The 12477-nt window shown below is 45.8% G+C and overlaps 1 protein-coding gene across 1 annotated transcript in view; it reads right to left on the reverse strand.

Annotated features, from left to right (window-relative positions):
- NHS (Nance-Horan syndrome (congenital cataracts and dental anomalies)) overlaps positions 1-11338 on the reverse strand; it is a gene marked incomplete at its 5' end in the record, with an annotated part of 12103 nt that extends 765 nt beyond the window's left edge. Inside the window, 5 exons of the mRNA XM_010075308.1 lie at positions 707-833; positions 1329-4286; positions 5539-5670; positions 8852-9044; positions 11276-11338. Coding sequence (XP_010073610.1) covers positions 707-833; positions 1329-4286; positions 5539-5670; positions 8852-9044; positions 11276-11338 — 3473 coding nt within the window. The remainder of the gene's footprint in view (positions 1-706; positions 834-1328; positions 4287-5538; positions 5671-8851; positions 9045-11275) is intronic.
- Positions 11339-12477: the final 1139 nt, after the last annotated feature.

Below are 12477 nucleotides of genomic sequence, written 5' to 3' on the forward strand. Positions count from 1 at the left end.
ACTCTTTCATACATTATCTTTGTAGAATAACACTTACTGCTAGTCTGGAGTTTCACAGATTGACCATGCTTTCATGTTAGCTAGAGTTCTCCTAATCCCTCTATCAAATATTGGAGGCTAGCAGTGACTGACAGCACTTTAAGCCGTGATAGTTCTTGCGTAAAGAATGAGGCACCCACGCCACAGAGTCCCTCTCAACCTCACCCACTGCTTCCAAAACAATGTATGCACAACCAGCTCTTTATAAAGATGACCATGCATACAGAGCCTGAGGTAAAAATACTCAGTGCAACCTAATCAATATCAGAAATCTGTAATTTCAGTTGTGATCGTAAATCTCTGCTGAATACAAAATACTCTAATATTGAAGAGATGCCTTCTCATCATTCTTGCTACAACAGTTCACTCACCATAATAGAGCTGGTGGGCAGAAGGCAGGAACCGCTGTGGGTAGTTTAGTTTTCTTTGGAGACACGTGTGTTTGCTTAAAGCATCCTACACATGCCGTGAAGATACTCAGAGTGCACACCACACCGTAATAAAGCATCTTTTAAAAGCTGCCTTTTAGAAAAATAGACTCAATAAACCAAAGCAGGTAGTTTCAGGACAAGACTTAACCACTGAATAACCATCCTGCAGCTATCGTTAGTGGGCCACTGTGCAGGGCTGCATGTTACCATTCCCCATTGATGCAAGGTTAGGTCACCTGTGAATGACTGCAAACAGATCCTCGGTAGTGCGGGGTTTGTTTGGAGACACAAAGACATCCTCAGCATCAGCCTGCAGCTCCTCACTGAGTGGAGACACGATGGATTCGTCGCTTGGAGAATACTCTTAAACAAGGAAAGAGGCCATGCCATAAGTCAGACCCCACCATGCTTTGTGACGGCACCACCAAGGAGAGGCACCAGCTTGGTTCACAAGCGAGTGGCCAATACCGCCATACAGACTTATCCTCTAATCTAAACATCATTTACTTTGTAGGCTGGAGCCCAGAAGGGGGGCACTGCTAGGGCCTGAAACTGAGATCTCCTGTTTACTGTACAGCTGTGATAATGTCTCCTCTGTACCCAGGGTTAGTGCTCCTCCCTTTTCTCTATTCAGATGAAATGCAGCACAAGGGAGGAATATCAGATAAATAGTCTGAATACACCGAAAAAATTTAAAATATCTTTGGGCTGGCTGTCCAGCTAACAGACTGGGGGGGCTCTGTACTTAAACCTACAGAGGCATGCCAATTTGCACCCCCAGCCTGCTTTTTGACTCCACCACTAGTCATGTCAAAAGCTGCATGATGGGGTATAACACAGAAAGGGTTCACAACTGACCTTTCAGTGAAGGCTCATCCACGCTGCCCACCGTCTCATCTGCCCTGCCATCATCAGAGGCACTTTTGGTTGGGATACCTGATGCAATATCATTTTCCTGCTTGCAACTCACTTCACCGAGTGAATTCACTGCTGCCGTCCCCACTTTGTAGCTGATATTCCCAGGCACATGGTGGCTTATATCAGGTTGGTGCTTATGCTGATTGCTGACGGCTGCTCCCTCAGCCTGACCTGGGCTTTCACCTGCAGACCCAGCTTCCAGCTTCCCCTCATCGCCTGCAGAGAGCTCTTGCTGAGCCTGGACTTTTTGAAGGTCATGCTCTGTTTCTGCTCCCTGGCCAGGTTTCTTTGCTTCATCGTCACGTGTGAGGACAGCTGAACCCTTCTGAAACCCGTCAGTGGAGACGGCACCTGTCTGATTCAGGGTGCTTTCTGGCAAGTGCTCAGCGGCCAGGTGTGTTTGGTCCTTCCCGGGTTTGATTTCAACCAGACCCACGCTTGCTGAAGTTACAGCTTCTTGCTCACAGCTATTCTGCCCACTGAAAGAGGAGCTTTTCTCTAAAGGCAGCTTTCTGGGGCCCACTTCTGCTGAGGAAGTGTCAATGTACGACATTATGGTCTCCTCTGTGGAGCATTGGTGCGATACTGGTTTCTTAGCTAAGAGAGGCCTCATTTTGCCTGGAGAAGCATCAGTCGCCATCAAGGTGGTCTCCTGTATGCAGAGCAGGTCTGGGGTGCTGCCTTTCTGTTTCCCTCCTTCAGGCTTGTTGACTGCCCGGAGGTGGACAGACTTGAGAACGGAGGGTGTGATGGCGAGGGGGGAGGGAGGGCTAGGATGCAGGGCTTCCCCGACCGCGCTCTGCTTGCTGTGGCTGAAGGCATGCAGCTGGTGCCTGTGAGCGAAGGGCTTGCTCAAGACGTTGTGAAGAGCACTTAGGTCAAGGTGAGTAGGAGGTATAATCGGAAGTTCGAGGTCTTTGCTCACCGAGGTGGTGCCATCCTTCAAGAGTGGCTGCTGGAGCGATGACTTCCTCTCTGGTACTTTTGGTTTCCTCTTGCTCCCACCTGGAGACAAGGGTCCCGAAAAGAAAGCAGTTGGAAAAGAAGAGGTGGGTGTCTCTGACTGGCTGGAGTACCCACTGGAGGGTGAGGCTAACCCCGCCAGCTTCTCGGGGGATGCTAGCTTAAACTCGTTATCAACAGAGGGGAGGGATGGGGTGGTGGCTCGTGACCCAGACTGGGACGTCTGGGATTCAGAGCTCTCCGGTGACTTGATGCACTCTATGACTGTAGTACCCGTAGCGGTGCTCGAATTGGACAAGGACCTGTAAGGATCACTGGATTTCAAGTCATTCAGAAGCCAGAGGTCTGCATAGTGAGGTTGTTCAGCACCTTCGTCTTTAAAGGAGGGGATATCGGTGGTGTCGAAAGGAGTGTCCTTTAACCCACCATCACCCTGGTTCACCCAGGGGAGCTCCTGCTTGGCTGGCAGGTTGGGGCCTTCCACTCGGGAAGGTGTGTTTGAAAACTCAAGGGGCAGCTTCATCTCCCTGGCAGTGTGAGAGACATGCTGCCCGCTGCCGATCTTTGGTTCTTTCTTGTCAGGAAGGTCAGTGCTGCCCTCCGATTTCCTCAAAGACGAGCTGCGTTTTGGTGGGGCTGGCTTTGCCTTTGGTTTCTTCAGCGAGATGCTCTGCCGTCCCTGCCTCCTGTGGCTCATGCACTCCTGCCAGGCACAGTCAGCCAGGCTGGAGGTCACGCTCTCCATCTGGCCGCTCTCGGACCCTGTGGCTGCATAGTTGCAAATATAGCTTTTATTACCCTTGAGACCGCAGTCAAAGTGCATGGAGGTATAGTATCCTTCGGTATCCACAGAAAAGTGTGAGCTAGTGTCTGCCTTGTCAGAGGGGGTCTTTTCAAGGAAGCTGTCATAGGTGGCCATGCTGGTGAAGCTGGGGCATCCCAGGCTGTCGGCCTTTGGGCGCTCAGGGCTGAAATCTTGGCGACAGGAGGCATCATGGTGATGGTGCAGGTAGTTCCACTCACTGTCGCTCGTGTTGCTGTTGTTGGGGTCATCCAGTAAATCTGCCACGGTGGAGGTGAAGGAGCTTGCCCTGTGGCCCCTGACCTTGTCCGCATGGTCACCAAACTGCTCTGTGATGAAGACACTGGAGTCCTCATTGGCGTTGGGAGCGGTGTTGAGTGACAGCTCAGAGTCACAGTGCGAAGAGCCTGTCAGCGGAGGAGAGGCAGCAGGAGGAATGGTTTCGGACGTCTGGGAGGGACATGTGGAGCTGCTCCCACTCCAGTTGCCGCTGGAGGACTGGTGGTCATCTTTCTGGTCCATGTGGCTGCTGAGCAGGACTCCTGCTGTGGAGATAGAGTGAATGGGGCTCCCAAAGGTGTCTGAATTGGACGAAATCTCACAGCTGCCTGAATCAGCCATCCTTGACAGCCGTGACCTCCCCCTCTCACCAATGCTGTGTTCAGGGCTGTGCAGGTGCTGAGGACAAGTGAAACCAATGGGCTGGTGCTCTTGTGAACCCTGCTTGCTCAAGACCTGCTTCCCATTTTTTGGGATCCTCTCCTGGCTGGCTATGAAGTGCTCTGCTTCATACGCTGTACTCTTGGTGGCAGCATCCTGATGATTCTCACTGGCCCGGCCACCCTCGCGAGGAAGGCTGCGTGAGCGGATGCGGTTGCTGACAGCGGCAGCAAAGACGGCATCCCCGTTGTCTGCCAGCACCAAGATGTTGCCAGCAGAGTGGGAGAGGGAGGCGACAACGCTCTGCCCCCTCTGGGCGCGAATCCGCCTCCGCGAGGGAGCAGCTATCAGGATTTCTTCTGTCTGGCACTCGGAGTCCCGAGTCCCCGACCTCCTGCTGCCAGAGCCAGAGAAGTCTGGGTTTGCGTGCACAATCACATTGCGCTCCCTCGCCACCGGCGACTCATCTGAATCTAGGACACACGGAAAGTTGGGTGAGTGGGAGACAGCTCCACCTTCCCTGGCGCGAAACGACCCGCGGAGCAACCCAAGAAGCATTATCTGCTATATTCTTTCTTTTTTTGATCTTGCTTAGCATTGGACCAAATTTAACTTTGCTACATAAGGCAGACCTCATCCCGGTGAGGTTGGGAAATTCTCCTAGTCCTGGAATGTAGCTCAGTTCTTCTATTTCTGCAATGTGATCTCACACAAAGCTGATCTTGCTGTGGTAAATGTTAAGACAAATATTTTCAGGTTTTGTCTTCTATTTCAACTAGTTAAAAGCAGTTTTTGGGAGTGGCTGCTGGACAATACACTCCATGAGCTTCTAAAAAGAATTCTATTTTGACTACCTGTCTGTTCAGAATTTACACTATTTGCTTCTTTACTACCAAGAATATTTGCAAGGCAACAGGATCTTTCTTTCACAGGTTCTCTGGTTGCTTATTCCCTATGATAAACACATTCCTTCTGCTTCCCATCAAGTTTCACGGCAACAGACTGAGATACCAGAGACATCTTCAGGTGCAAGATGAACATTAAGAAATAATGATCCTGTTAGTCTTGGTTTGAGTTAATACCAGTTTTACACTGGATTTGCCCTCGACAGGGATGCTGCTAATTTACCTGGGACAAAAAGTGAGGTAAGCCACTCAATTTCAGGCAAATATCCTTGGTAATAAAGAATGAAAGGGAATCATGGATGAGCGTGATAAATAAAAGGAATGTTTAGCAAAGTTTCCCGTAGGGTACCAGCAGCTGTCTCTAAGGCGGATATCCAACTGCTCATCTGAGTGAGTTATCCGGATGCTGTGACAGCTCATCATCACTTTGCTGAGCAACATCTGTCAGTTCTTTACCTTAAGCTCCCCTCACACAAGAAAAAACTTTCACTTAATCTAGTTACTTTTTATGTACGTAACTATGGGTTCATAACAGAAATAAAATGGAAAAAAGAAAAAGATTAACATTTACACGATAAGAGCTGAACACGTACATCTATATTACTCAGTAAGGCCCCCAGGTCCATCAAGGCCATATGGAGTAATATAGCTTTGCTTACTGTAGTAAATAAAAAAAAAACCAAACGACATAATTCCTAAACTCCAGAAGCAATTACGCTTTCAAGGTTTCGTTTCTTTGGAAGGCTAGCTACCAGCTCATATCCCTGCAATTTAAGTTGGTTAGAAAGCTATCTACGGAAGATTTGTATTTATACTACACCTATTTCTTGTTGCACTCTTCTGGGGATGCCAGAGATGGTTTTCCTCCTCCTCAACTTTCGTCTCCGTTGTAGTACAGATTGTGAATGAACAAGAGAGCAGCGTATACTAGCCTCTCTGTCAAAACCAACTCCTGCAACCCATAAATAGGTCTCATTAGCCTTTAGAAATAGTAAACAAATTTTCATGGCTGGAACACAGTGGAGGTATGTGAGCTTGGATTAAGCCTGTGAATAAACATAAGGGAGCCCTTATGTAGCTCTTATGTAAATTATATCACAGTATATCACAGTTTTACATCTAATTTCAGCTCCCCCTCAGCAGCCTGGTCTGCCAAAAACAACAGAAGGAGTAAAAAAAAAAAAAAAGAAATTCAGGAAGGAAAATAGAGTTGAGAGCTCTTGGAAACAGGGCATCTTTCTTGTAGCTATTTATCCATCTGTCATAGGGACAGCGACAGTAACTGGTCTGCAAAGAGTAATCTGTTCAGCTATAGACTGACTTATTTTAAGCAACTAATCATAAAAAAAACAATTTAAGGTTATAATGCCATATTGCGGTAGTTGGGCACTTCTTAGGAGACCAATATGCCAAGGGGGCTAACATTTCAAAAAGGAAGGAAACAGCTAAAATGGGGCCAAGTCCTCGTGCAAGTTTAGAGAGCATTCTTTGTGACGATGACACATAGCCAAGGATGACATAAATGCGCAGCTGCTATTTATTTGCATGCATCAGTAAGGGGCTTGATTTTCGCAAGTGCTCAGCACATGGCAGGATGCATGGAGTCCACTCTGGGAACCAGGTCACACAGTCAATCAAGATCCTCAGTTTGGATTTAGGAGCCCAAGTTCATGGGCACATTTATTTATAACCACAGTCATACCGAATTCCTCGTTTTCTTTGTTTCCATAGCATTAGCACAGGAAAGTGTCTTTCATTTTGGTTTTTTTACACTGTGTTGTCAAAATAGAGTTAAACGGGGGCCTGCCAGAAGACCATTCTCCTCTGTGCTGTCTTTTTGCACAACTGTACACTCACGCTCTCTAAAGTTGACGTGGGACAGGTTGGAAAAAATGTGCCAGGTCCATAAAAACGCTAACATAAGGATCACTGGTACAGTGGTTTGTAATCTTAAGAAAAACGAACAAACTAAACCAAACAAAAGGCAAAAAAAATCCTGATAAGAAGCTCTATTTTAATAGCGTATAATTATAGAAAACATAATTATACACAGACATACACATACATATTACACTACATAACAATGTAAAACATTAAAAAGTAACTTTCTTGTAAAAGTTCTTCTTGAAATCTACTACAGTGAAATAGAGGCTTCAGACAGATGTCCTGTAACCACCAATGCCCCTGGAATAAGCAGAGGAAGAACTTTCTTTAATATGGAACGAAAGTGCTGTAAACTCCAATAACAGTCATTTTCAAAAAAGTGAACATTTCTCAGGGTTAGGAGAAGCTTAAAAAACAAAAACAGAGAAATTAAAGCAAACTCTTTAAAATGAAAAATCAATCAGCATCATAGCTGGTTTTCCAGCAACTGTGAGTTAGCTGAACATGCTCTGTGTGCCAGATGCATGGGGGTTATCTCTGAGAGGAAAGTGGAAGAGGGTATATCCTCCCCGTGACGCATACAAATTATTCCCATTAGTGCTAATGAGAATGATACACATAAACATCCAGAAGATTACATACCATTCTTGATCTGTAAAACTGATCAGTGGAAATTTGGTTCCAATGTATGGCAGGTGGAGTCTAGGCAAAAAGGGCTATTACTGGAAAAGTTAACATTGGTCCCAGACCTAACTCTCCTCTGAACTGCATTATGTGACACTAGCCATGTTAGAAAGCCTACACCAGTTAGGGACGTCTACTGTATTTAGAAAGAGCATCATTTTAACACTGGCTTTACCTTGTGGAAAGGTGCAACACTATCTACAACTTTCCACAGCGATTTCTATCAGCAGTGCCCAACCTGCAACCTCCAGCAGCCAGTTCCCAGCCTGCCAGCCCACTGCCTTTCCTCCCGCGTGGCCCTGGCTGGCCAGATGCACCGTCCTGGTGGCGGGAACACCCGTTCCTGGCTGCCACCTCCCCGGGCGGGCAGAGCTGGCAGCACTGTGCAGTGTCACCTCTGCTGCCAGGGGAGAGGGGAACCTGGACTGCGTTGCCATCACCAGCCAGATTCCTGTAGAAGACGGTGGAGCAGATAAGGACTTGTCACTGTGATGCTGTAGGACTGATGTGCTGCAAGCCCAAAAGCCCAGAGCCCCTTAGTCAGCAAGTGGGCTGCAAATGCCCAGGGCTGGAGCTGGACTGTGGGCATACAGCTCTCCTTGTCACTGTGGTGAATCCTGCAGCCTGTCGTGCAGGAAGGTGGGGCACTGCTGATGGGAATGGGATGTGAGGGGCTGCGACCTCCCCACCAGCCCACCAGTTACTGGGAAAATAAAATTAAATACAAATATTTTCTCTGGGGAATGAAGGCTAACTGAAAGCTCCTTGTTTTTTTCCTGAAGGTTTATATTCAAGTCTGTAACTGTGGAAGTCAGCCCACTTTATGGTCTTACATTAATCAAAACTTGTTGCAAAATATTATTGAGGAAAACTCAAAGTTTATGTTAACCATAGCCCTCTGGAAGGAGAGAAAGAGAAAAAGAGAAAGAAAAACAGCCTGATTTTTGATTCTGGAAATAAGTCATCTGTCACATTTAATAAGTGATATACCTGCTGCTTCTATAAACAAATTCTCCTTCAAATAAATCCAGCCAAATGTATCCAAATGTTATATAAGTAAAAGAAAATGCCATTACCTTCAGCATAGCTGCATGTAAAGAGATCTCAGAGTGATAGTTTGCATGCTACACAGTCATGCCTCGCATGTTTAAAGCACTGCCAATAGTAGCCTGCATTCTCTAGTTTCTCTTCTCCTGCTACACGTGACAATCATATGATTAATTTTGGTGGCTTTCTGCATTATTTTAGTCAGCTATATTCAAAAAGTTATTTGAGGTCTTTGCAAATACAGACTGTAAGTTATATACACAACAGAAGTACATTGTTTATACAGGGAATGTATGACTGAAAATAAGGGCCAAATCCTAGATGCAGCTTCAGTGACTCCAGCGGCCACGCATGAGGGATGAATTTAGCCTACTGTCTTCCACAAACTAAATCCTCAAGCTAGGGTCTCTGCCCCGAGACTGCACAATCCTGTGACTTCAAATAAATTAAGCAAAATAAGTACTTCACCTCCCTTGAACCATGCAATAAATACAAAAAGAAATAGAAGAGATTTGTACCAGTGACATTGATGGGGATAATGCAAGAAGAAATCACTTGGGCATCCTGTTTCATTTTCTCCTCTGGAGTTGGGAGAGGTAGTGCTTTACTCCAATTGGTTTGTTTATCCAGTGTAGAAGGGATATTATGTATTGGATTTTTCGGCCTCTGCCCTAACATGACATCTGTATCTTCGTCCTCTGGTGGATGGGACTGCAAATGAATACATTCAAAATCAGTGTCTCCCGCTCAGGCACACAAGACTAATTTTGAAACAAAGCAGACACACAGATCAGAAATCAATTACAGGGATGCGAGGAGGAATCGTTCTAGCTAAGTCACACAGCACAAGCTATTCTCCAAGGGAAAAATAACAGCCTGCTAATAGGAAAAAATACCTCAACACACTGGAGACAAGTCAGCGTATTTACAGTGACATTTACAGGACATCTCCCCCATCAGAAGGGGCACGTCCTGCATTTGTGGGCAGCTGTTGCAAGCGTGCCCTCAATTACCATCAGTGTTAGACATGTGGGGCCTCATTTGCATCTGCAAGCTTTTGAACACCCCAGCCTGCTGATTACTAGCGAGGACTGGCCCCATATAACCATTCATTTGAGGACAAGCATCAGAAGATTTTAAAAATGTTTTAAAAAGACCCCTCTGTAATTCAGAACACCATTTACATTTCATTTTTACAATCACAGAACATGAGCAGACTGAAGTTACAGCCACCCAGCAGCTATGCGGTGGGAAGTGGCAGATGTTAACAGCGCTGGGGAAGGGGGACAGTGGCCAAAGAGAAGAGTAGCCACCACCAGAAGAAATTCAAAGGGTTATTTAGAAACCATGCACATTTTTACCGCATGCTATGAGAAGCACTAGTTACGGAAGATAAAGAAACAGAGAGAAAAGTAACTATGTGGATGAAACACAGATGGTTTGTTTTCTTTTGGAAGAAATAACAAATTCCCCAACAACACCCTGTCTTGCAAAATCGCTATAATTTCATCTAGTAAAACAGAAATAAATAAGGTGCATTTTCATGTGGTGCTGGCTACCAACTCAGGTTTGGGGGTCTCTTTCTTTGCAAAAGAAAGTTTTTGTTTTGTTTGGAAGGGACAAATAGGAGAAGCACTTACCTTTTCTTGCCTATTATACCTCCCTTTTTCCATTAATACATTCTTCTATAAGCTGTGACAACTCTTCGACCAGTCAGGACATCTGCCTGCCTCTTGTTTTTTAAAAATGAAGTGCAATCCCCTTTCAGGCTGGCTTTCTCTTCAGTCCTGAATTCCCAGCTGCTTAACTACCAGTCTTCCCCCTCATGCCTGCTGTTTACACTTCATTTGCCAGTTTTAGTTTCGGTAGCAAATAGGGTGAAGAGAAAATATTGCTCCGTGGCAGGGCGTTGAGCAGGCGGGTGTTGAACACCGCAGGATCACGCCTGGGCTGCCATTGTACTTCTGCCACTCCTCCACCCAGGCTCCTCGCAAATCCCGGGGGAATTAACCGTCTCAAGCTTGCCAAACAGCATTTATGCCCCGGCCCCAAAAGCATTTAAGATCTTAACTCAGCAGCTACTATTTAAACTGTTGGAGGGCACGCACTTACCTCGCCAGCGTCACTCCTGCAGCACCCCCAGGCCCGAGACAACACACGTTTCCTCCTCCTCCCGCCCGCAGAAAACCCCCTTTTTCCCACGTAGGATTTCAGTCAAACATCGCAGCCTTCCTTCTGCCTGCAGCTTTTGTGCCGATCCCGGCAGACGTGAATAGCTCATATAAACTTCAAGCACAAAAGACTTTGTTTCCTAGGTAACTCCCCCCTCCCTCAAAAGTTTGATGCATGCATGCAATAAAACCCAAACCCCTGCACACACGCACGAACACACGGACACACACACACACGGACACACACACGCACACGGAGGCTGCATTTGTTGCCGATTCCTCCCCTGGATGACAATGAAGCGCTGCACAAAGCGGGCAAAGTGACCCTGGCTGCTGGAGCTCCTCCTCTCCAAACAGCGGCATCACCAAATGGCCAGAGAATAAATACCCACTGGCATTGCCCACACCGTTTCTTACCGTTTAGGGGGAAAAAAAAAAAAAAAAAAAAATGATAAATTTTGCATTGGAAGAGAATGAAATGCAGTCGCTAATGCTATCGTGTCTGTCCCGTTCAGGCCTTTTAAAGGACGCGATAGGAGGAGGTGGCCTCGTGGCCACGAGCTCCTGAAACTCATCCATGGTGAAGAATGAAAGAAGGGGGAGGGGAAAAAAAGTCATTATTGTGTCTTACTGACAAGAGAAAAACAGAAAAGGCTTCTTTTAGCACAGTAAAGTTAGCAAGTGAAAAGCAAGCAAGAGGAAGGGTTAGGATCTGGAAGGGAGAAGAGTGAGACAGGGCTGTTAGTTGAGGATTGCTTGTTTTTCCAGTACCTTTCTACTCCAGGGAGTCATGTGGCAACACTCAATTGGGGAGGGCGAACGGGTGCTGTTAAACTATAAATGTGAAATGTAAAAAAAAAAAATAAAAAATTAAACACATACACAAAATGGTAAAAACACATAGTTTTTGTTTGGATAAACTAGCATCAGAGGCAAAACAAGCTGAGATTTCCACCCTGTTTTCTCTACTGATGGGTTTATTCCCCAGAACAAACTACTTCTCTGCAAAATGCAGCTCAAGCATCTGTGCCCACAGAGTGGTTCGGACCCCTGTGAAGTCTGTGCTGATTTTGCTTACTCAGATTAGGCAAAACTGCAGTGAAATTGGTTCAACCTCCCTGTACAGACATGCTTAAATTGTCCCAAGAATGCTTCATATTGATTCGGAAACTCAAACTGTGTACTGCTTGGAGCTGAAGCAGTGCAAGGTACTTATCCAATTACATTATAAACAATCTGTTTCATAATATAAGGATTTTTTTTCATGAGGTATTTAAGCAATGGATATAAATAATGCTGGTCCTGAGGGTAATTTAACAAACAGATTGATTGCCAAGGTTTTCTGATGTTATTATTACATCTCTAAGGTTGCAATCATTGTGACAGGGTGACAATGACAGTCAGCTTTTTGACACTTTTTATAATGCTTGAAAGGACAAACAGTGATGCCCACAAAACCCTGGGTCTCGCTGAATCCCTGCACCTCTGAAATCCTCTTCTGGCAAAAACTCTGGTTTGTTTGTTGCAATGTCTTATTTTCAAAACCAAAGAGTGAAGGATGACTTCTTCTGAAATAAGAAATAAAACAAAAAAGGAGATAAAGAAAACAGGTCTGTTGATCACACTGGAAAGCTCTAGCATGTGTTTCTCAGTGGGGGTTATTAGCTCCCCTTGCATTAGTTAGCAGACCTGCCAAATAATCCTATGAGCGTTTCTCCTCCCAACCATTATCAACGCTGCTGTGGTGGATGAACCACAAATCTCAGTTTGAAAGACTGCATTATATGGTCTTCTCTCAAAAAAAAAAAAAAAATCTGTGGTGAGTCTCAAAAGGTCTAATTCTCCATCTTGTTCCTACATACGCAACACTTCCTGCTTTGCCCTGGTCCCACGTGCAGGACTAAAAGCAAGGGAAGCTCCAAATGAGCTGCCCATCAGCCTTACAGGAGAGCAGAGGGGGAAAATCATAAGAG

Source organism: Pterocles gutturalis, unplaced genomic scaffold, assembly GCF_000699245.1.
Source record: "Pterocles gutturalis isolate BGI_N339 unplaced genomic scaffold, ASM69924v1 scaffold37646, whole genome shotgun sequence".
Classification (NCBI taxonomy): domain Eukaryota; kingdom Metazoa; phylum Chordata; class Aves; order Pterocliformes; family Pteroclidae; genus Pterocles; species Pterocles gutturalis.